Source organism: Solea solea, chromosome 1, assembly GCF_958295425.1.
Source record: "Solea solea chromosome 1, fSolSol10.1, whole genome shotgun sequence".
Lineage (NCBI taxonomy): Eukaryota > Metazoa > Chordata > Actinopteri > Pleuronectiformes > Soleidae > Solea > Solea solea.
Window position 1 is genome coordinate 7368208 of NC_081134.1, and position 23458 is coordinate 7391665.

Sequence of the window (23458 nt, forward strand, 5' to 3'; positions counted from 1 at the left end):
AAAAACAGCTCATGAGTAACTGCAACTACAAAAACAGAATATATTGCAACTTATGGAAAAAGACTGCAGATCAATCACTTAGTCGGGAAGTGGAATAAATAAATGAATGAATGTATTTGAAATAGATAAAGGCTGCAGCCTGGTTCATTCATCTGTCAAAAAACCCTAATGCACAGCCTGCGTGAAAACAGAGTGGGCCACTAAACTGTAACTGTAGCAAAGTGCAAATGATGTTGCATTAACATTTCTGAAGTAGACACTGTGGTACCTCAGCATTATTGCACTTCTTTAAATGCAAAATGATCAAATAAATCTAAAAGTCAAGCTCATAAAGTAACATTTGTTTGCATTCATTTAATTCCCAAAGATATACTGATTAGAGTCAATTTACATTGTCAATATGGACTTACAAACAGTTGAGAATTACAAATAGAAGTTTAAAAATGATAACAGCCCTTGTTACTGTATATGAACTGAAAAAACATCAGCAGATACACACCCTGCATACATCAATATAAAAATGTATATTCTAATAATGCCATTTCATAATAACTAATGGATGAGTGGTTAATCTACATAAGCCGTAGATGTATATTTAGTGTCACTGGTTGCTTAAAAATGATGCATCTACATCCAACAATGTCACTTAGTAATTCACAGCAGGCACAGATATCAAAGTGAAATATGGTGTTGACACCTTGACAGACGACTCCAAAATTAAAGCACATTGGGAATGTACCATGTGAGTTTATTGATTAGCAAAATTAAGAGTTTAGTTTGCCCTTGAATTGTTGCTGAGAAGACAAATAACCAACCCTGGGTCTCACAGCTTGGCGCCGCCTGGTGCAATTTTGAGGTTGTGCAGCTTCATAGCGACGCTTAGGTTTCCAGTGACCTTCAGCACTCCTGTTAAGAACGCCTGAGAAGAGAGATCAAAGTAAACGTTTTTTTTTTAACTCTAATTGCTCTTTTTAATATTCATGTCGCTGAAAGCAGAGCATGGATATTTGACACGAGCAGAAGCGATTGTTGGGTTCGGTCACATGAATTGACATTGTAATTCAAAGTACTTAGGGTGAAACATTTTAAATATATTTGATTGAAAATGTGATGTAAACACTTAATCAACACATGTTCAGTTCTGTGCCAAAGTCTCCAGCTTATTGTTCTTTGTACTGTTAAATTCTAGGATCATTGGGCATTTGGATTTGAAAACGTCTTATATATTAGCATACTGTTTAATTGTTTAACTCATGCAACATGTGAATGTACTGCTCAAGCATGTCTTGGATAAACACTGTGTATTTCACAGCAAATATTTGTTGACACGAAATAGTACAGGTTTTACCGGTAAAATGAATTTGGGTTTGAGGCACTGTCATGCTAAAGGTATTGCTAAAAAAACAAACCTGAAAAATAAGTGATAATAAGTAGAAACTGATAAGTGGTTCACCTAAAATGTCTGCTTAGATGCAGGGTTAACCATTTACGACAGCACAACAAAATGGAGGCTGTCCTTCACCTCCACAACAGCTCCAAATATAGTTCACAGCACAGTTACATAGAGGAGTTAATTTAGATTGCCATTAATGGTGAGTCTAAAATTTTGAGTGCTGGCGATAACTCACGAGGTAGGTGACTCGTGTGTATCCGTGTTAATGGAGCTATGATGAGTTGCTTCCTCGTAGATGTGACAATTAACTTGGTTGTTTGCTGCAACCATAAACAACGGCTACAACCACCGTGACAGCCAAGGTACACTTTAGCTTACTTTAACTGGGACAAAAATTACAGTGCTGAAAACCTGTATTTTGACAAAAACAATTAGACGACCTATCCTGCGCAAACAAGATGTATTATTAATGAAATACATTATTTAGCAACCATCAAAAACTCAGTGTTGTTGCTGTTAACTGACATTGATTGACTTAATTATATTCCATTCTTCCAAATCCATTCAATCCTAGGTTGTGACAGTTTTTGACCAGTGGGAATGTGTTTTATCTACTGGGTCAAATGACTCATTACTCATTTATATTTATTGGCTTCTGCTCTAATTGACATTAGTGGAAACTAAAAGTGGAAGACCCAGGTGAATACATTCATTTCTTCCTTGTGTAATTTCCTGGGCAATACAACAACGGTTTTCATTTTCTGCCCGAGCATAGCCATGAATAGTTGTGGCGAGCCTTCCTTTTTTCAACTTGGGACAGCACTCAGTATTTAGATTAACTGAATGTTGAAAAATGTGAGCAAACAAACTGGAAAATATCCACATTTAAAAAACTGAAAACTCAGAGAACGTGTTGTAATTAGAAAAAGGGGTTAGATTAAAATAGTAAATAAATTAATTGATTATTAAAATAGTTGACATTTAATTTAGTAAGTAAACGTCACACAATCTGTATAATCTATGGTCAATACAGATTATATAGTGCACTGGATAATTGTCTAACCATGGTGACGTGTTAAGCCTAACATTCAGTTTTCTGTGTATTTATTGCTTTTTTTGACAGCAGAAAGACAAAAAAAAACATACATACCGTTTCTGGTTGCAGTTTTCCTGTCATCAAATCCAGAAGATCTTTATCACTAATGGTCAGGGTGCAGTCTGCCTCTTTATCTACAATTAAAAGGAATTAAGCAATTAAGGCTTATTAAAACTAATTGTCACAATACATCACCTCACATTCAAAAATTCATAATTGCGTCAACTGGCACACAGATTACACTTTCCACTTCCTCAAAAGACAAACATCTCTGCATCTGAAGGACAAACGTTGAGGACCATTAATGCTGAAAATGGAAAGCACTTTTACTTTCCATTAGCGAAAATACATGTTTTCAGCACACAAAGTTCAAAGCACACTTTCACTGAGGCAAACATTTCAAAAGCTTTATGACTAATGTTTCCTATAACCCAACAAAAAAGCTGGTTTGCACTAAATATTAGCTTTTTACTATGGCCGCCGTCAAGCACTGGCTGTAATGAATGCCAAATTTACAAGCTTAATATTAAAGATAAAACAGTTGCCGGCCAGAAAAGAAGCACGGACATGCTGCTTGCTCGTGGGTGGGTTTTTTTTCCCACAGCAACTAAAAGCACTTGGCCTGAATGATCCCAGTTCTATACATCGAGTAGATCTTTGATTGCACAGTAGGTTTTTCCATTTTTACATCCTGCGAGTTCCATCAACCTTAAAAAAAAAAAAAACTTGAGGTTAATGCTTACATTAATAATGTGATGTAATGATGTTCTTCCAATGATTGTTGAACGTCTAGAAATAATAAAAAATGCTTAATTCCTAAAGTGGCTTCATTCCTAAATGGCTAATGTACATCTTAACTGTACATGAAACTGAAACTCGATACTTAAATTAAATCTGGTTTAATTTCTTTTTAATTCATTATAGAATTGTGCAGAGGCACAATAACAGAAACTGTGTAGCTTCGTCACAAATGAGATAGAAAATATGAGAATACAGCCAAAGGTGAAACTACGTAGTTTAAACACGCACTGCTGCCACAAAAAAAACACTGTCTGCAACTAATGGTCTCTGTTGAGATACCTACCTGGATCATTGGTAACACAACCTTGGCCATTTTTGACATCCACGACCCAAGTCGCCTCGTTCCCATGTGGTCCATCCATCACTTTAAACGCAAACACTCCACCAATCTTCTTGACAAGCTGCTCTCCTTCCTGCAGATAATGGAGAGGCTTTTGAGTTCCAAGATATAACCCTTGTTGTAATTGCTAAGGACAGGTAGTGAATCAGACATCAGCTATTGCTGAGTGGCATATTAAAGACATGAAGTAAATGCAATCTGGTTTATTCTCAGAAAATATAGAGGAAATATACTATGCAGTCTGCAGTGGTTACAGTGTAATTATCTCCTTTTCCTTTTAAAGGTTTTCTACAATTAAAAAAGGAGAAAGCAGCCTCATCAGTGTTCTCTGAACACAGAGTACAACCATGTTTCCAGGGAACATTACAAAGGATGTAATCTCACATGACTGTTATTCGCTGTCATTACAGCAAATTCTGGTATAATATCCCATTACAAAGACATAGAGCTTGAGAATTGCGACATGACACTACATTTACCACTACATTGTGACAATGACGTATACCTCCTGTAAATTTTTTTCAATCTCTTTGAAGACAGGGTAAGTCTTGAAACCCTCCAGGGTGCTGCCCAACGTGGTGGGAGTCACACCTAAGTGGGAGCTGTGGGAAAAAAAAAAACAGATACAAAACACACATGTGTTAATAAGCAAGACTAGAAGTTTGATAAATACAATTTCCTTTTTAATTTAGTTGTTTTGACGGAAAGTAGAAAGAGAGGATGATGCAATGTACTGCCAACCTGGATTCCTGTGGAAATCCCATCCTGTAGAGAGCAACGACCACAGCTCCTCCCAGGCCAATGTTGTGTTGCAAGGCCACTTTAGCTCCTGGGACCTGCCTCTTATCAGCTTGCCCACGCAGCTGCCAGCAGAGCTCCGCACACTGGGCCAAACCTAAGGGCGCACAGAGAGGGAACAGAAGGTGATGCGAGTCAGCATGAGGGGCTACATGACTGCAGTATGATTAAATGCTAATCCATCCATCCATTCATTTTCAACCACTTTATCCTCCACATGAGGGTCGCGGGGGTGCTGTGCCAATCTCAGCTGACGTAGGGCTGATAACGAGATAACGAGTAAGTTATTTCCATATAATATCTTTCTGCCCTGTCAAAACAAAATATTTAACCAAATAACAGGACAACAATGTGAAGTTGCAAAAGTTGGCAATCTCTCAGTGTTGTTGGAAAATGAGCATTATGTGTGATTGTAAATCAGCAATAGCAAAATCAGCAATGGAGGCTAGTGTCGTCCTCCAGAGCTAAATCTGCTGCGATAACTTACATTTCTGAATTTCCCTGATGGGACATCAATAAAAAGGCACCTATCTCTTGCTCTCGAACATTACAATGGAACATGCAAAAAGATATTTGTGCACACATGTGCCACTTGAGAGGGCAGCCCCATTCAGATGCAAGACACTTAGTAGCTGTGAATGTGAACCTTCAAATGTGACCTGTAATGAATTAGATTTGACCAATGTGGGTGGTAATCTGAAAATGGTCTATGGACGTGGGCGTGGTTAGCAGTCAGTTGTGGCAGGAAGTGGAGGTGTGGAGTTGGCTCATAAAAGCAGTTTTCAGTTGAGTTAATTGAAACAGCTGGTGTTCATGGCCAACTATACTATGCCTCAGATGACTTGACTGCCACACACACACAATGGGGCGGTTTTGTTGAATCTCGACACCAAAGCATCTGAATAGCTGTGAGTGTAAATATTTCTAGTTTCACACCATAGATGATGAGAATCTAACAAATCTGCGGCCTCAGTTGTTAGACCTCAAATGTCTGAGCAACCCAAGACTGTCTGGCACAGGGAACCAAAGAGCAAGAGGTCACAAATAATAATGTTATGAAATTAATTTGTACAGACAATATAGGAAATGGCACATATTAAAAGCTTAAAGGATTTTATGAATCGTCATCAGATCTTCAAAGATCGATACAAATCAGAAAAATCTGCACTTTTTTTTTACCAACCCTAGTGAGCAGCCTATTTTGTAAAAAGTGTGCAGCAAGACCTGCCTCAGAAAAAGTGTTATTACCATTACTAGAAAGGTAAATGTCCTGCATTAACATGGTTCTTTTCTAGTGTTTATGACCACTCCCAATCCCACAGTGGTTATTCATAGAATACCGAGTAACAGGGAAATGACCCGGGAACATGTGATTGTGAAAATGACCATGTATGTGGCAGTATGTTTTCTGCAGCTAGTGGTCTCTCAATAAAAAATGTAATAATGTTGGGAAGCAGTGTGTCTTCTTTGTTTTGTGTGTGTTTGTGCTTTATGGGGACAGCTACAGTGACAAAACATGCAGCAAACAATAATGAGTACTCATGAGCCATTGGTGACAATTGAACACAACAAAAGAAAAAAGAAAGCCAACACACTGACTAACTCATAGGACCGCAAATGTCCATACTCACTGACACCAGTCTAGTCATTTTCAGATATATCAAATCACAAATGTATACCGATTGATTGAAAAACAGAACATATCTTAAATTCAAGTATAACAGGGCTAATTAAATACTTTTCTGTTACTTGTGTGTGATAGTAAAAGACAGGTTTTGTCATTACACTCCAACCCACTTCTTCTGTATAATAATAATGATAATAATAATTAAAAAAAAAAAATAAATAAAAAGCTAAGCTGAAAATGGCTTCAATACCTTTATATGTACAACTGTAGCATTTGTAAAGCACAATGCCCTCACTGGGAAGGGTGACAAGTTGACTCCTAATCTGACAAGTCACTCCCTAATCTGGCCAGGGTCAGCTCCTGCATTAGCATTTCTCCCCATCTGCTTAACAAGCTTTTCCATTTCTCCATTATCCCAATAAGCAAAAGGACCTTACAGTTAAGACCTCTTCATGGTGGGTCTCGCTCATTCTGCAGTACAATAATAATTATTTCCACTGGGGCTTGTTTATGTGAGGGAGTCTTTGAATGGCGACTGAAAAATTACTGTTGAGTTCACCAGGCAATTTATCAAAAATAGCCAGTGGAAATCATCTCAGGCAGAATTTATACACAACTCCAAAGTGCCTAGTACTTTAGGGAAAATACAGATCATTAAAATACAATTTGTCATTTGTATCTGCACCAAAATCCTAATTCACAGATAAACACTTGCTGCACTACAACTGGAAAACACCCTATCGTGTGCCTCTAATTAATATTTCTACAGTGAAAGGATGATGACAAGAATAAGGTATACAGTGATGCACCAAATACATTAAAAAAATCTTGAAATTCACATCCTTCTAAGGTTGCTCACAATACTACTAGCAAACTGGTCCCTGTAAGGGTCATTCAGCTACTCAAAGTCTTCCTGCAGGAAGAGGTCTGAGCTTTATAAGCAAAACCATGGCTCAGACACAGCTTAGCCGACTAGGGCACATGAAGAAGTGACCCAGGAGATATAGAGGGGGTATTGGTGACATGGCTGAAGAAAATCCTTGCAAAAATAATGAGGTAGAGGGGGATTGAAGTCTAGGCAACAAAAATGAAGGAAATAGGAAAAAAACAAAGGAAATAAATCTGGTAATGGATCTGGATCGAATGCACGGCAGTGTTTCACTTCGTCGTCCCTAAGGACAGGATATGTGGGTGTGTGTGCGTTTGAGCACACACAGTCCGAAGCAGCTATAACTAATGGTACATAAGGAGGAAGAGGAGTCCCCCTATTGCCAGCTGCAATGTTTGCTCTGACTAACCCCTCAACGGTTTAATAAATTGAGAGATTACACGTGAATCTTGCCAAAGCCACAGCCTACTGCCCTCTTACATGCAGGCGTGAGATTGCTTTTATCGAGTAACAAAGCAGGTGGCCAATCCTATGAGACACATGCCATCTGGTGGTCATTGTGGAAATGATTGCACAAGTCAGGTCACCTTTCACTTGACATAAGCATACAGTATACAGTCAGCGCAGCATCTGGTGTAGCGTGTAATAAGCCTTATGATTAGGTAAGTCCCAAACAACCTAAAAAACAATATATTGGATAAATATCGGATGCAGGTGCTATAAGACCTCGATCTGAAATGAGCACTAAACCAGACAGGATTATAAATATAGAATGAACAACAAACCTGTGGCACCCAGAGGATGTCCTTTAGAGATGAGACCACCGCTGGGGTTGATCACAAACTTGCCTCCGTAAGTGTTGTCTCCCCTGTCGATCAGCTCGCCAGCTTTACCTGGAGGGAAGAAAAAAAAGAAAGAGAACATCACTATTAAATGCATGGTGACATATAGTATTAACGAAGTCACAACATTTATATGCATTTATTTATTGTTTCTTCTTATTTATTTATTGTTTAATTGTATTGGGAGATGGGGTGGGGCTACTATAATACTCATAAAATTATAATAAATGATGATGATGATGAAAGGGTGTGAAATTAAAAATTATATTTGTCTATTAAGGCCTTTTTTAATAAGGGGAGTATTAATATACATTGAGGCTGTATACTGTTACTGTAATGTTAATGAGGTCTCGGATGCAATGATAAATAATTCGACCAGAGTATGCCTGGAGCTAATTTCCATCAGTGTAATTTAGTAATCCTATATACAAACATTGATCAGTCTTACCTGGTTCACACAGGCCCAGGGCCTCATATGTGATGAGCTCATTCGGTGAGAAGCAATCGTGCAACTCAATCACATCAACATCACTGGGTGTCAGACCTGCAGCCTCATAACACCTGTTAGCTGCCAACTGAGACATGTCATATCCTACCTGCACAGAAAAAAACAACAAGGAAAGTATGTTTAGGAATAATTTACGAGTTCAAACGCATTCCTTATTTCCCACAAATGGGCAACAGAAAACTGCAGTTTAGCAAGTGTTGGTGTCATCACCGTTTCCCTTCAAAACAGCATCAATTCTTATAAGGACACATGCACACACTTCTAATAATAATTTGTAACAGGCTGTACACTGTACACCAGTAGTCTCGAGTAGCTTGCGAGCTACCAGTAGCTCCCAGTCCCTTTCCATGTAGCTTGCCAAAGGTTTCAATAATGAAGCATACCCTGCTTACATTTTTATCCAATCAAATTCAGAGGTGTCCCACCCCTTCTAACACTAAATTATTATTTGCCAATTAGTTGTCAGTTGTGCTGCTGTCAGCTTGGTGAGTGTGTGTGTCAAATCAAAGTCCAAACTGTCAGACACTTCAGTGGACACCTCTCTCGTTGACTCCATGCAGTGCCATCTCACTAAATGGAAATACCTAGTGTACATCACACATACAGCTGTACATATGCATACTCTTGTGAAGTTACACAGTGACATGTAGGACATTAACATTTTATAAATATTTCAGGCAAAATGAGCTTTTCCAGTTTGTTTGGTTTAAATAAGCTATGAGGATATATGTTAAAAAAAAAAAAAAAAAAAACATGAGCTCTCAGCCATTTTCATATTGTCAAAGTAGCTCTCAGAGGAAAAAAGGTTGGAGACCATAGGTGCAATGCTGCCATCCACAAACAAATTAAGTTTCTGTCACTTCATCCTCCCACACACAGTTAATGGTTTCAGTTAATGATTGTGATTATAATGACTACACAATATAATTATTCCTCTATCAATTTAATGGAACATATCCAGAACGTATGGGACACGTGGGTGCAATCAAACATTTTCAGATTTATTGAAGACATGCATGAGCATTACATTTGTTATTTGAGTTAAACTCACTGACAGCTCGCCAATATACAAGACCAAGTTTCAGTCACATCATTCCAATATAAATGCCAATGATGCAATATAACTAAGTATCCTTTATATATATATATATATATATATATATACACACATACATATATATATATAGATATACACACATACATACATACATACATATATATATATATATATATACATACATACACACACACATTACTATTACTGTAAACTATATCAACATCCTCATTCATCATTAGGGTGCAGGATATGTTTTTAACCTAAGTATATTTGCTCTTTTTTTTTTTTAACCTCCAGCATTTTTGAGCAAATTTGCTCTCCTTTTAACGTCTTTATATTTTTTATATATTTTTTCTTTTTTCCTTTTTATACATATGTTTCAGTTTATATTTAGACTGTACATAGACTTGCATGCCTCTTATGTTTCTATCTTGTAACATATTCTGGAGCTGCTGAACTGTGAATTTCTCTGTGAGATGAATAAAGTATCTATCTATCCTCTGAAATTTTTTCTTTCTATGAACATTTTCTTACCCATCATCTGTTGTATTTTGGGTTTAAAAGCTTTACTCTCACTACACGGGAAAATATCTAGGACGAGTAAACACTTCAATACAGAATTGATTCACAGCTATGGTAACTGGACAGTGTCACAAAAAGATATTAAAAAGCATAACACATTTCCTACCATCTTAATGCAGCTGTTTTCGTTAAATGTGGTGGGGAGATCGGTCGCCATTTCTTGAGCCAATATCTCTACTGCCTGGCTCTCCAGATGGTGTTTTCTGACAAAGGCCTCACTGGCTACAACTGCTGCTCCAGCGCCATCTGATGTTGGGCTGTCAAGAGAAGACACAGCAGGTGGATTGGGCATCATTGTAGACCATTATTAAATATGTTGGTGGTGGGAATCAGCATTTTTGAAGCTGTTCTTCTTTTTCCATTTATCAAAAACATCAAAATGTGTGAGGCTCTTACCAACACTGAAGCATGGTAAGGTAATCATACACCTGTCTGGAGTTTAGAATTTGGTCCAAACTGTACTCCACTTGGAACTGGGAATTCCTGCATGAAAAATGCACAGACACACGCAGACTTAAATAAAATGGTTTTAATCAAAAAGCAGTGATCCATTTTCATGAAAAAGGTGGAAGCTGCATCTTACGGGTTGTTGACAGAATGCTTGTGGTTTTTCCAGGCAATTTTAGCAAAGTGTTCTGGTTTTGTGCCTTAAAGAGATTAAACCGTTGATACAATTACTGACATATTGGACATGGTTAAAATTAAGTTAAGCTCTACAATATTTGGTTTGTACCATATTTCTCCATGTGCTCCCTGCCAGCACTGCCAAACATCTGTGGAGCTCCCGGTGCTGCCGTAATCCCGTAACGGTTGTCCAGAACCAGCATGTGCTTGTCCATGGGATTGACCCTGTCCATAAACTAGAAGCGAGTATTTCCCACATGTTACTTCCTGCTTTAATTAATTCATTTTTACATAATTTGATGTAGTTAAACATTAACGTTGGCACCAGTAGAGATTTATTTAGATGGGTATTTCTGTGGCTGATAGAAATCAGGACATTCGGTTGCTAATACAAGATGCTGAATGTGTTTGGCTCATATATTTGTCTGTAATGTAGTATGTTTTTAAATTGTAACAAATAATACAATACAATTAAATTAAATTAAATTAGAATTATGGATCGTCTCTCCAATCTGAAATTTATGTCTGCACTGTAGTGCACAAATATATGAAATAGGCAATCAAACAAATAAACTTTCAGGATGTAGTTTTCGTGCATTTAGGCAGTGTAAGTAATAATCAGTCCATAAATTAAATAATAATTTAACTGTTAGCAATTGCTGTTTAAAAAAAACCACAACCCACAAACAACACTCAGTTCAGTTCAATAAAAGACAACAATTATTCTTTTACCATCTGCTGTGACCAGTTTTTTATAAATGTTAATCAATGAAGATGTAGCCCTCTGTTTCACAGGAGAAGAGGACTCTTGTGAAACCAAACTTATTTCTTTTAAGAAAGGACAATCGGCTCATGTCATTTTGTTCTTCTCCATTAAATCCAGGAAAACAAAATATACTTCTGTACCTTTAAAGTCAAAGAACCCCTCTCCATTTTCTCAAACCCAAGGGCCAGCACACAGTCAGCAAGACCTACAGGAGGAGATGAGAGAGTGGATCTTACCATTTCTGATATATACCCTACAGATTAAGCAAAAAGGGACGTTAAATACTTTTTCCTAGTGTGAAAACCTGTAATTATTGGTATCCACAGCGATCAGAGTTGTTACAGACATATACTGTACAAAAAACTGAGAATCTCCAGGTGCTGTGAATAAAAATGTAATGCAAAGTGTGTAAAACCTGTATTCTCTTTAAAGACCATTGGGAGGTTGCCTGTATCCAAGTCTAAAGGACAATAAAACCACCTGTAATGGGTTAATGGTACCGAGACTAGAAAAGCACTATATAAATACAGATCATAAAGTCTGTAAACATTTTCTTGAGGAGTTTTTGGTCTAATCACAGGTTTCAGGTCTTCTTCTGTGCAGTGTTTCTTTTTTTTTTAATTAAAGTCCTTTTATGAGAAAATATGCAACAGAACGTAGTATGATGTAAGGAATAATTTCCCTAAGGGATTAATAAAATAAAAAATAAAAAATAAGGAGCGGCTACGGTGCGACTGACAACAGATGTCAGACATAGTAACCTGATGGTCCTCATGTTCTCAGAATAAGATCCATCCCTCACCCACTCAATAGAAATATGGTCTCTTCTAGTTTCAACAACAAAGTGCTGGCCAATCTGCAAAACGATTTTACGAGTTTATAAATCAGTGAGTGACATTTCCAATTGCTACTTGAGTGAGTTGCCATTTGGTTACGGAGCAAACTATAAAACGTTTGACCCTTGCCAAATGAGTGCACACAACGCAGATTGATCCGCTTCACGTGACTCTCTCTGCGTTTGTTAGTATAGCAGAGATTTAGATCTTGTCTGGGGACATTTCCTCACTGCTGCACTCACTGCTTTCTTATTTCATTACTCATAATATCTCAGGAAAGGTGACAGTAGTAACACCCTGGAGGATATAAAATATAGATTTTCAGAGATTTGTCACTTTCAAGACTCACCTCCCCGGATCAGCTGCCGTGCCATGTAGAGAGCAGTGGATCCTGTGGAGCAGTTATTGTTGACATTGATGATGGGGATACCAGTCATGCCCAGGCTGTGATAAATGGCCCTCTGCCCGCATGTAGAATCACCTGAGAGCGTAAGATGAGGAATAAGATGATAATTCCTTTTTGCGACACAGGCAACACACACTTTAAAGAATTAACAACAAGGTCTTACCATAGACATATCCTACACATGCTTGCTCGATGGCAGAATATGGGATTCCTGCATCTGCTAAGGCCTTTTGACCTAAAATATGGAACAAATAGTTAAAAAAAAACACTTATGTAAGTGATAGAGAACAGGATCCATTTCAGATGTTCAGATAAGATATATTTTCAATGACAGAACAATGTCCATATTCAGAGCAGATAAACACCTGCTTCCTGGGCCAGGTCAGGGTAGTCACAGTTTTCTCGGGCTCCAGGCTTGTCAAACTGCAACAAAATAAAGAGAATCCAGATTAGTGCTATTCCACTTGGACATATTTTAACTTAACTTTTTTTTAATTAAGTAAGGTAATTTAACTGTAAAGATGCTGATGGGTGTAGCTCAACATGTAAATGTGCAAGACAAGAGCTCACATGCATCGGTCAATTTTGGGAGTTTTTCACCAACTCAGAAATCTCATAGAACAGGAGGCTTTTCAATACAGCGTAAAATTGGAGCTGCACTTTGTGGGTAACAGCAAAGGTTATGAGCCTCCTCTGGACATACAGCCTCTGCATAACGCAATAGTTAGACAGACTTTCATGAGTGGAAACTGAAGTTTGTAACCAACTCACTCTTCTGTACTAAAATCCAAAGAGAAAATAATGTTTGCATACAAGGACAGGGGAGCTGAAGTCATTAATTGCTGATTTTCTTTATGGACTTTGGAATGGGGAGTGAGCAGTTTACAGACTTTAGTTTTTAGTCCAGAAAGGTTGTTCAACAGTGGCCTCAAACTTGAATAATCAAATGTTTCCTATAAACACGGATTTTCATTCAAGTTCACTTCGTAAATATCAGTCACCAGCGCTTGAAATCTGTGATGGTCAGAAGCCCAAAAGTGTGCCATCTTCCCTTACAACCTGTCTGAGACTGAGTTATACACTCATACCACTAGTTATGACCCTTGCCACAGTTTGTATTGTGACTGTTGGTCATGAACTATGGACTGAAAAAGGAGGCGGGAGACAAAAGAAATACACAGAATTAAAAGTAACAAATCAAAATCCATTAGTTATCCCAAAGTAGTTCCAGGTACATTTTGAATGTAACCCTTCTATTTAGAACAAATAACAAGAAGTGAGAGAGACAAATTGTTCCATGTAATTACATTAAAATGAATGACACAGTGTAAAATGTGGGTGCTATTTGTTTGTGCGCGATACTGTTATGTAACAGTTAAATACAAAAATGGCCCTTTGCATTTCATTTAAATACTTACCATGTTGTTTAACACATGCTTCAACTTATGTAATACGCTGTATGTTTATGTGGCATGTGTCAACTATGTGCCAACTATGTGGCAACTATTCCCCACGTATACACAAGTTTACACAGCATGTATTCTAAGACGTGACTGACATCTTAAGTTCGCAATTTAAGTTCGACAAACTCACTACGTAAGCAACAGACACACTGTACTTTTATGACACTACAACGTTTGAGAGTTTAAGTTTTTGAAACATTTTCAATGCAAGGTAACATGGAGTTAGCAGCCAATGCTAAATGTGATCATGTTTGTGGATTTGTGAGTATGTTACCTTTGTCATGCCCACACCGACGACAAACACTCTGTTCTCATTTCCAGGAGCCATGGTCGCTTCTCTGCAGCAGCTGGTCCACACACAGACAGGAGGAAGGGGTAGAGGGTCGTTGCAGAAGCAAGGGCAGTAGCACCGATGACAACAGTTTGCTGCTACCGGATCAAAATACAGTTCATCAAAGATCGTCTATGTCTCACTCTGACAAGATGACTGACTCGGTGGAGAAAATACAATGCCTTGAGTCAATAGGGGTGTGTGTGCGTGTGCGTGCGTGCGTGTTTATGTATCTATTGGATATCCTTTACTAGTAAAAATGATGAGGTGATGTTTATTATGCAGTGTGCATCACAGAGATTGTAAACACTGAAATTAACATTTTCAGTAATGAAATAAACTGACAAGGGCAAATTGGATGGGGGTTTTTTGTACTTTTAAATATAAAAAAAGTGAGACCTCTTCAGTTTCTTACACTCTTCATCACTTAAACATTTACATTACATGTTATTTACCTATAGTTCTTTACTTAAGCAACATGTGTAATCCTCATTTCTATTCATAGTATTACACAGGCAGGTTTTTGGGGGGGTGTTTCCATCTCCAAACAAATTTGCACATTTTTCTTTTTCCATGGATCAAACATCTTCAGAAAATTATTTGTTGACCAATTCAATATGACTTTAGGCATTTAAGATATAGTTGTAAATTAGTAGCTACATAATGCACAAATTTGTCGTTGTCACAACTTACATCATGATTTGAGTCATGATAGTTTGTCATCTGTAAAAAAAATCCCCAGTTCCCAGATAGATATATAAGATAAGTTTGGGAATTTCTTCCCTACTCTCTCCCCCTTTCAAATTTTCACAAAACACAAAACCAGACTAGAAAGTAAAAATGTGCTCTGATGCATGTATTGAGTAATGACATGGTACAAATTATTTTGTGTAGAATTCCTAAACAGAGAATTCAATTATTTTTAATGCAATAGGTTTCAGCAATGCAATTTCTATTAACAAAAGTGTAACATCCTTGGCAATGACTCTTCTAATATGGTTCCGAGTTCAATGTCTGGAGAAATGTGGAGATAGCCCAGATTGTATTTTTTCATGGTACCCTTATAAGCTATAAAGTACTACGATAGTTCATAGAAATCATGTTGAAAATGTTAATTCATGCAATTGAGGGACTGAAAACAAAAAAAAACATCAACTTAAAATTTTCACCCTGCAATTTTATTGAGGCAGTGAAAAAAAGGTATCTTTAGAGCATTGGCATTGTGTTGGTAATCCACACCTTTCAATGTTTACCATCATCCAAACCAGTTTACCTCAGTATCTCAAGAGTCTGTGTTGCCAAAAAACAGATTTGTGATGATGACTGGTGTTCATTCACCCACCACTAGGGTTCATCATGACGACATCAGCACTTGATGAACTTGTGGGTGACTTCATATATTCCCACCGACTCCTTGGCTTTCTCATCATAGTCTGTCCAATCCTGAAATAATATTTAAATTAACTTTCAGAACACCTGAGAATTCACTGGATGAAGCATAGATGAGTACCAACAAAAATTCACTCATGACATGACATTAGAATTCCGTTTTCCAAATGTTAGCCGTTGTAAAATAAACATTGCATGTGTACTCTTACTTTTTCTAGAAGGTTAACTTCAGGAAACGGCGTCCCTGTCTCTGCTCCCTGTGCAGCAAAGCCAGCCTGGAAGAGCAAATTAAGAAAAGTCAGGCACAAGGCATCATATCCAAGTTACTGAATCTGGAAGAGGGAACACATGTCACACAAAAACCAGCATTAAATGATTGTCTATGTCTGGTACAAATCTTCCTTAGAGCATAAAGCAGTGTTTGTTTTCCTAATTCTCTTCACATCAGTGTCACTTATTTTGGGGGTTCACATTTGCTTCATACCTGTCTATGCTAAATTAGATTACATTTTTTAGATATACATTTATTTTGATCAACAACACAGTTTTTTTTCCAACTATCTGGAATCACATACAGTATCTGCACACACTTACTTGTGGCTGAAAGTCAATGGGCTCCAAGCCCCGACACTCAAACTGCACCATTGTTTTGAAGCGTTCATTGTCCTCTGTCTGCAACACATTAAACAAACATTTGACACACAAACACAATGATAATCATGGAGCTCCTAGCTGGAAAATTAAGATAAAGTTAATTAATAACAACATGTGATTTCTAAATGGTTCTGATTTCTTTTTCATTTAACTTCAATTTTAATTTTAACACCAGTACTTGCATTTAGGTGTGAATAACTCTTCAAATCATACAAGCCATTTAAAAAAAGGGAACGTTTACTCTCTGCCATATTTATCATGCTGTGGACTGGCAACTACAACTACAGAAGAAACGTCCAGGCTGTTAATTAGTGCAGAAGTATAGGAGGTTTGCTTACGTTATATGGTGTGATTGTGTCTCCCAGGATGTCTGTATAGGAACAGTTGACATTACATAGTCACACTTCTGATTAGGCAGATGAAGCAAGTCAAATATCAGCCCTTACCAATTGAATTTTCCCTGGCACAAAGTTTACATTTCTGCACCATGCTGGCACTACCTCTTCCTCCTTTTAGTGGCACACTTTCCTAAGGAGACATTAAACAACACATGGGTGCCACTCTTTTTTCTTTCTTTTTATTTAAAAAAAGAAAGTCTGGTTAACTGAATGGACACACGTGGATGATTCTATTCTTACCACTAGGGTCACATACTGCCACTTTTCTGGGATTTCACCACAGTTCCCACACTTCAGCTAAAAGAAAGACACAGAACACATCTTGCCTGTGTATGACACAGAGAGGAAAGATGACTGCAGCATAATTTAAATAGCAAAAAGCAATACAGTGTGACAACACCAGAGCACACACGGCTACGGCTTACCTGGAAATCAAGTAAAGTCACATTAGGAGAAATGAAGGTACACACCACTAATGTTTTACCCCACGGAGTGGGAGTGAAGTATTGCTTTTGGTGGCTCAGTTTTACTTGTGTTATGTTATAAATGATATCAATTTTTTTTTTTTTCAAATCTCATAATACATGGCAATTGCACAGTGTAAATGTTAATTTAAATGTTGGGCCATTAACTGTATATTAACATGTTAGAACTGAGCTAGCACGCTAGCTTGACAAGCAGTCGTACCTTCAGAAACCAGCGAAAGTCGTCGCCCAACGGTCTCACGTTGGTGACATTCTCCAACGTGGCTTTAAACTGGAGCCCAAACTTCTATCGTGCATATTTCAAAGGAGAAAAATTTTAAAACAATGTTCATTGCCTTTTTACGCCAAGAATCCAAGAAGCAGCGATACATACCACCATCTTCAATCGCTCACACGTATCACTTCCTGTGCTGCGTTCAGGGACTGCTCGTTTAGGCCAGGCGTTTGAGTACGAATGTACTTTTACCATCATTATAATTTATTAAATAAGGCAGCATGCTGACAAAATGTTCACTGTCCACATTTAGGGTGACTATTATTTTGCTACTTGGAAGATCTTTTCATTCAAACTCCACCATCTGTAACAACAACTGTTAAAATCAAGCGATTTGTGCTTTTTATTCAGAGAAAATCAAGGTGTAACTGTCACAATGTGTACCTTGAACAAACACAAGCCCATTGCGCCCTCTGGTGGACACTGTAAACATACTGAATGACCACTGAATAATATTCAAGTACCAGTTTATTGACCATTAAGCAACAAACATTATACAAATCAGTCTTAAATCAGTTCAGCAGCCAGAGTACAAAAACCAAAGTACAAATCATTCATTCATCAGCACTATTCACAACAAATACAGTACATGGAATACAAAAAACATGATCAAATTGTTTTTATTGATAATGTTAGAATGGTAACTGGTCACTAGCGTGGATTGTGGCTGTACAACTAAACCTGAGGCAAATTTGCAGAGGCATTGTGGTGGGTCTTGGTGGTGAATGGCCACACACCTGGAATACATGATATTGCTGTGGCACTGAACACTCTCCTCACACCTGTCCTTTCAAAGCAAAATGATGCCAGGAACCTGAGTGCATACATGTCATGTGGAAAAACCACTGAAATAATATACCTTAATGACTTCCCTTATTCATAAAATGGAAGTATTCTATTCATCAATATCCAGAATACAGATAAATACACAAAAGGACATTAGAGACAAGAGTCCAAAAATCTTTCAAAATACCTACAACACTGAAGTCAGTTATTAGCGGAATATTTGAGCCTTTGGCTTTATTTGATTGGTAGTCGCATTATTCTGCATGCGATATCACACTGAGAATTTATGTGGTGTATTTCTGCTGCTGCAGACATAGCACATCGTCAATGAAGTGGATCCTGGTAAACAGACTAGTAGTATAACAACACAATAATAGAATGTTGCTTGAACGTTAACAGAAAAAAGGTTAGGATCCTTAACCAAGATTGTCAGTACAAATACAGAGTGCAATCCTGGTTTGTTCAGCTTGTCTTCTAATCCATATCCTTCTCTTTTGGAACTCACCCAAATATTTGTCAGACTCCCAAGCAATATGGGATTCAAGTTTTATCAGACATTACAAAATAAAATAAAAAAAAACATTCCCCTCTTTTATTCATCATCAGCATGAACTTCCATGGAGCAGCAAGGGGCACAAAAAAACATGATGCAATCTGGGAGGAAAATACATGGGGTCAATGTTAACCCTCGGTCACATTTCAAGACCTTTTCTTTGACCCTCCTGAAAACTCTCAAACCTAACGTCAATCACATTTAAAGTAACTAATAAGAGTAGTCATAACAATAAAAGGCATTTTGATTCTTTTTTGCATCTTTTTTTACCCCTCTCCTTCTCTTAAATACAGTGATTTCTTAACAGACATTATTTACAGCACAACCCCACACCCCTCTCCGTCCTATGAAGAGAGGGATAGCGAGGTCAATGAGGCCGGCTGCTGGACTCCGATACCCGTCGCTGCCGTGGGGTGCTGTGGCCATTCAAGCAGCCGTTGTGACGCTTGTTTGGCCCACCATTCAGAATGTCTTGGATGTGCTGCACTATCAAGTTGATGGCCACTGCAGGAGAATAACAGAGGGAGTACATTTAGGGACATATTTAGGAGTATATTTAGGAACAACTAACTGCATTTCTTTCTTTCTTTCTTTCTTTCTTTCTATCCCACATTTAAAAACTGTTGCCTATATTATCAATGTGAAACTACACAGCATATTTATACATAATGTTTACTATTTTTAATGCTACCGAGAGCTAGACAGAGACATTCAAGAACACTTTGCTCTTACCAAGGTTATCTGCTCCTCGTGGAATTATCACATCTGCATACTTCTTTGTCTAATAGAAATAAAAAGGTCAACCAATGCTCACGCTAATAAACATTTTTGTCCTGCTCACATGTGTGAGCACAATAACAATTAGCCACTGCAATATATCAAGACGAAACAAACTAAACCACAGACCTGGTGATGGTTAAAAGAAATTTACTCACTGGTAGACAGAATTCCTCAAAGGCCGGTTTCACAAAAGTGATGTACTGAGCCAGCACCTGCTCAAGCTCTCTTCCACGCTCACTGATGTCTCTTAGGACTAAAACAGAAAGATATATGAACAACAAAAATACAAGCAACGCTCACTGCAAAGAACTAACTCAACATAACCTGCACTGTTACTGTCAGTTACTGTTACTGTGGCATATAAATTAATTTTTGTCTGAATTTGTGTGCTGACAGTTTAAGGTTAAAGTAAGGGGTGTGCCTCTTCCCAACAGCCTAGTTCTGACTACACACCTCGACGTGAGAGTCTGGTATCTGGATCTGTGTCAACAAACAGCTTCATCTGGAACAAGTCCCTGATTTCCTGTGAGTAGAACATGAGGATGCCCTCAAACAGGACCACATCTGCTGGGTACACAGTAACAAACTCCTCCTTCCTGAAAATACACCAAAAAGTGTCCTCCTGTCAGTCACTACATTCAAATCATATACATAAATTATAATTGATTACACAATTAAGCAATTTAATTATAGAGCACAAGTGAATCTGCAGGAATACATAATGGCTGCTGGACATCAACTTAAGTCATGCTTACCTGGAATGAGTAACAAAGTCATAAACAGGGATCTGGACAGTCTTGCCCTGCAGGATCTGTCTGAGTGTTTGCAATATCAGCTCATTGTCAAAGGCATCTGTGGAAAAGACAAAGCAAAGCTGTGAATCTAATGTGATGACTTGTTAGTATTATTTAACACAAAGGGGACTAACATAGTGAGCAGTCAGGTGGTCCTGTTTTAGCATGGTTTTAAATTCTATGGGCTTCTACTGCAAATGTTAAATATAATCTATGAACACATTTTTTCCATACTATTCTTTTTCATGGGTAGTATACATTTAGGGTTTTTAACAAATGAACATTTTGCATTCAAATAATAATTTGGATGTCAATTCCAGCTATACCGTGGATGATTTTGGGTGTGCAGCCAGTAACGTGGAACCCACACACTGCACTTTTGGCAATGCAGGAAACTCTTCTGGAACACGTGTTTGGTTAAGTCTGAGTCAGAGAGCAGCTGCCTCCAAGAGAGGCCTGCTGACAGTGGGGATTTAGAAGTGAGCCGAGAAAGGAGTCGTTGTGGGGGGGGACAAAGTCAGATGCCAAAAATGGAGTGTATTCGTCCGGCAAGCACACTGTGAGAGTATCAGAGGATGCCGTGGAACAACCCTGTTAAAAATGTTTTGATCATCTCAGCACTTTGGTTATTTGCCAATATTAACGTTACCATCTTGGTCGTTTAATGTGTCGCATTAGAGGAGGCTCAATAATTAACATAAATGCCACTTAATATTGTCTGTTTACCAAGTCTCATTACACTACTAGAAAAAAATGATTCTACTTGAGGCTACTGAAACCTATGAATAGTACACATGTGTCCGGAGCAAGGTACAGCATTGTACCACCAGATAAGTGTTTTTTTTTTTTTTACCTGGATGATCAAAGTTGAACTGGCCCTTTAGTGCCTTGGCTTTCTGCTCTGGCGTCAGCACCTTGTAGAAACTGTCCTGGCTGAGGATCGCCACCTGCCGCTGATGATGGTCAATCTTGTTCTGGCCCAGCAGCTCCATGATCTTCTCACATACAGACGACTACATAAACAGGAAAAGGGGAGGAATTGGGTGTTATATACACATAGGTTTACCACAAGATTTGGGTGGGGAGCAACTTCCTACCAATAAGGTAATCTAATGCAACCAACCTAGTTTGTCCTCACTGACCTGACCAACTACGCAAACCTCACACCCAGTGCTGAGTGGACATTCCTCATCTGTACAAGGCCTTGCTGCTTTTGTCTTCATGAAACTCTGTGCTGCAGTGAATTCAGACGCCCCCACTAGGGAGCGCTGTGGTTGAGTCAGCACAAGCAAATGCAGCATTTGTGAGCCATAGAGGCTACTTTAAACGCAATAATTACCTGATTGGTCATTTAGTTTAAAAGAAAGTTACAAAAATATTCAAACAGCTATTTCTTGAATATCATTGTAACAACAATTACAGGGATTGGATTGTTGACTATACACTCATGATTACTTTATTGGTCTTGAGGTATATTTAAGATGAATCATTTGACAAAGCTTTTGCCAAATCCAAAACCGCTAAGTCAAAGCAATTTGATGCTGCCTAACTGAGCTGAGAAAGGTTTCGTGAATCAAATAGGCTAAAACCTCATCACCTAATTCATGACTAAGACAGCGACGTCACAATGAGGAAATCGCCCACTAATAAAACTGGAATAACCTGGTAAGAACACATCACTTTACGGTGTTCACAGAAAGCAAAACACGAGCGGGCTCTAAATAACGATTTATGTGACGTGATGGGATGAATGTAGACGTTTTCATCCTCGTGTTCTTTTCAGTTTCACGTTCATCGTGAATATAACCAGTCGTACTGATCTCCGGTTAACGGGATTAGCCTATCGTAGATCGCAGCCCAACACACCCGGTTTAATAAACAGATCAAACAAAGAAACATCGTGACGTCTTTAGTTTATTTCCAGGACCATAGCCACCGCCTTCACTATCCATTCAACCACGTATATCAATAGATATAGTTTTTGTGGTTCTATTATACATGTCGGATCGTGTTTTAAATGCACCTTTAGTTGAATTTACACTGCACTAAATATGGACAACACAATGTTCTGCCTATTGTCTAAAGCTAATCTGCGTACAAACAATAGGACGTGGGTGCGATGGCTTCAATGCAACATTCAGGGCTGTTTTTCAACAACAACACGTAGGCTATACTCATTATTCAACCTTGGTGGTTTTCCCAGGTTACATAGAAACAATACATTGAACGTCACACAATTGTAATACATTTTGAAAACTACATAATGTCATCGTCGTATTTCTAAAAAAAAAAAAAGAAAATGAGGACAGAAAACGTGGTTGGCAATGTTTACAAACAGGCTGTCTACCCTGGGGGCAAGCTGCCATCAGTGGCTAGCATTTGCTATTGTCTAGCTAGCGCACCCGGCATTGCTGGGCTAGCATGTCATATAATATAGCTAGGCTAGCTAGGTTAATATCGGCCATGTCCACGTTGTCTTAAGTCAGCCGGCCCGTGCAATGTGCGCCGTCCTAGAGGTGAACTGCCAATGAACAAAACGTGCTCAATACAACAAAGATATATACAAGCACGTGAAAACAGACCGACGCTAATGGGGAGCTAAGGCAGTGAAACAGATGCTAGAGCTGTCAATCAAGCCCAACACAGTGGCGCAGGAGCCACGCGGTCAACTAGCACACGGTTACCGACCGGTATTTAGCTCAAAATCTCAACGTGACATTTCGCAAGAACTGTCTGATTAGCGAGCCGAGGTGCCAACCTTGCCGCTGGCGGTGCCTCCGGAGACACCGATTAAAAAAGGCTGTCGAATGACGTCGGTATTCTCGCCCTGGTCCCTCAGAAGTGCCTCGCTGTCGCCGGCCATACTTGCAATGTGGCGATGCAGCTGCAGTGCCGTGAATATCGCTGCGGTGAAACTCCGCCCATGGCGCTGACGTCACTTTATTTTCTCGCATTACGATCTCGCAAATGTATTTGCAGTTTATTT

General features: G+C 38.4%; 3 protein-coding genes across 3 annotated transcripts; all 3 read right to left on the reverse strand.

Annotated features, from left to right (window-relative positions):
* Positions 1-334: 334 nt before the first annotated feature.
* On the reverse strand, positions 335-14488 carry scp2a (sterol carrier protein 2a). Its single transcript, XM_058639213.1, has 16 exons — positions 14303-14488; positions 12931-12988; positions 12729-12800; positions 12509-12640; positions 11464-11528; positions 10667-10793; positions 10517-10580; positions 10330-10416; positions 10040-10190; positions 8235-8382; positions 7730-7837; positions 4372-4525; positions 4136-4232; positions 3574-3703; positions 2544-2623; positions 335-919 (listed from the first exon to the last, which is right to left on the reverse strand). The coding sequence occupies exons 1-16, from the start codon at positions 14354-14356 to the stop codon at positions 824-826; spliced, it is 1623 nt and encodes a 540-aa protein (XP_058495196.1). The 5' UTR covers positions 14357-14488; the 3' UTR covers positions 335-823.
* Positions 14489-15515: 1027 nt separating this feature from the next.
* czib (CXXC motif containing zinc binding protein) lies at positions 15516-17773 on the reverse strand. Its single transcript, XM_058639226.1, has 8 exons — positions 17659-17773; positions 17488-17571; positions 17041-17097; positions 16849-16930; positions 16741-16772; positions 16343-16420; positions 15958-16023; positions 15516-15802 (listed from the first exon to the last, which is right to left on the reverse strand). Exons 1-8 carry the CDS (start codon positions 17755-17757, stop codon positions 15725-15727), a joined length of 576 nt encoding a protein of 191 aa, XP_058495209.1. The 5' UTR covers positions 17758-17773; the 3' UTR covers positions 15516-15724.
* Positions 17774-18009: 236 nt separating this feature from the next.
* Positions 18010-23389, reverse strand: uck2b (uridine-cytidine kinase 2b). The gene is made up of 7 exons (XM_058627701.1): positions 23231-23389; positions 21326-21485; positions 20434-20530; positions 20132-20274; positions 19834-19931; positions 19631-19679; positions 18010-19402 (listed from the first exon to the last, which is right to left on the reverse strand). The coding sequence occupies exons 1-7, from the start codon at positions 23333-23335 to the stop codon at positions 19266-19268; spliced, it is 789 nt and encodes a 262-aa protein (XP_058483684.1). The 5' UTR covers positions 23336-23389; the 3' UTR covers positions 18010-19265.
* Between the last annotated feature and the right edge of the window lie 69 nt (positions 23390-23458).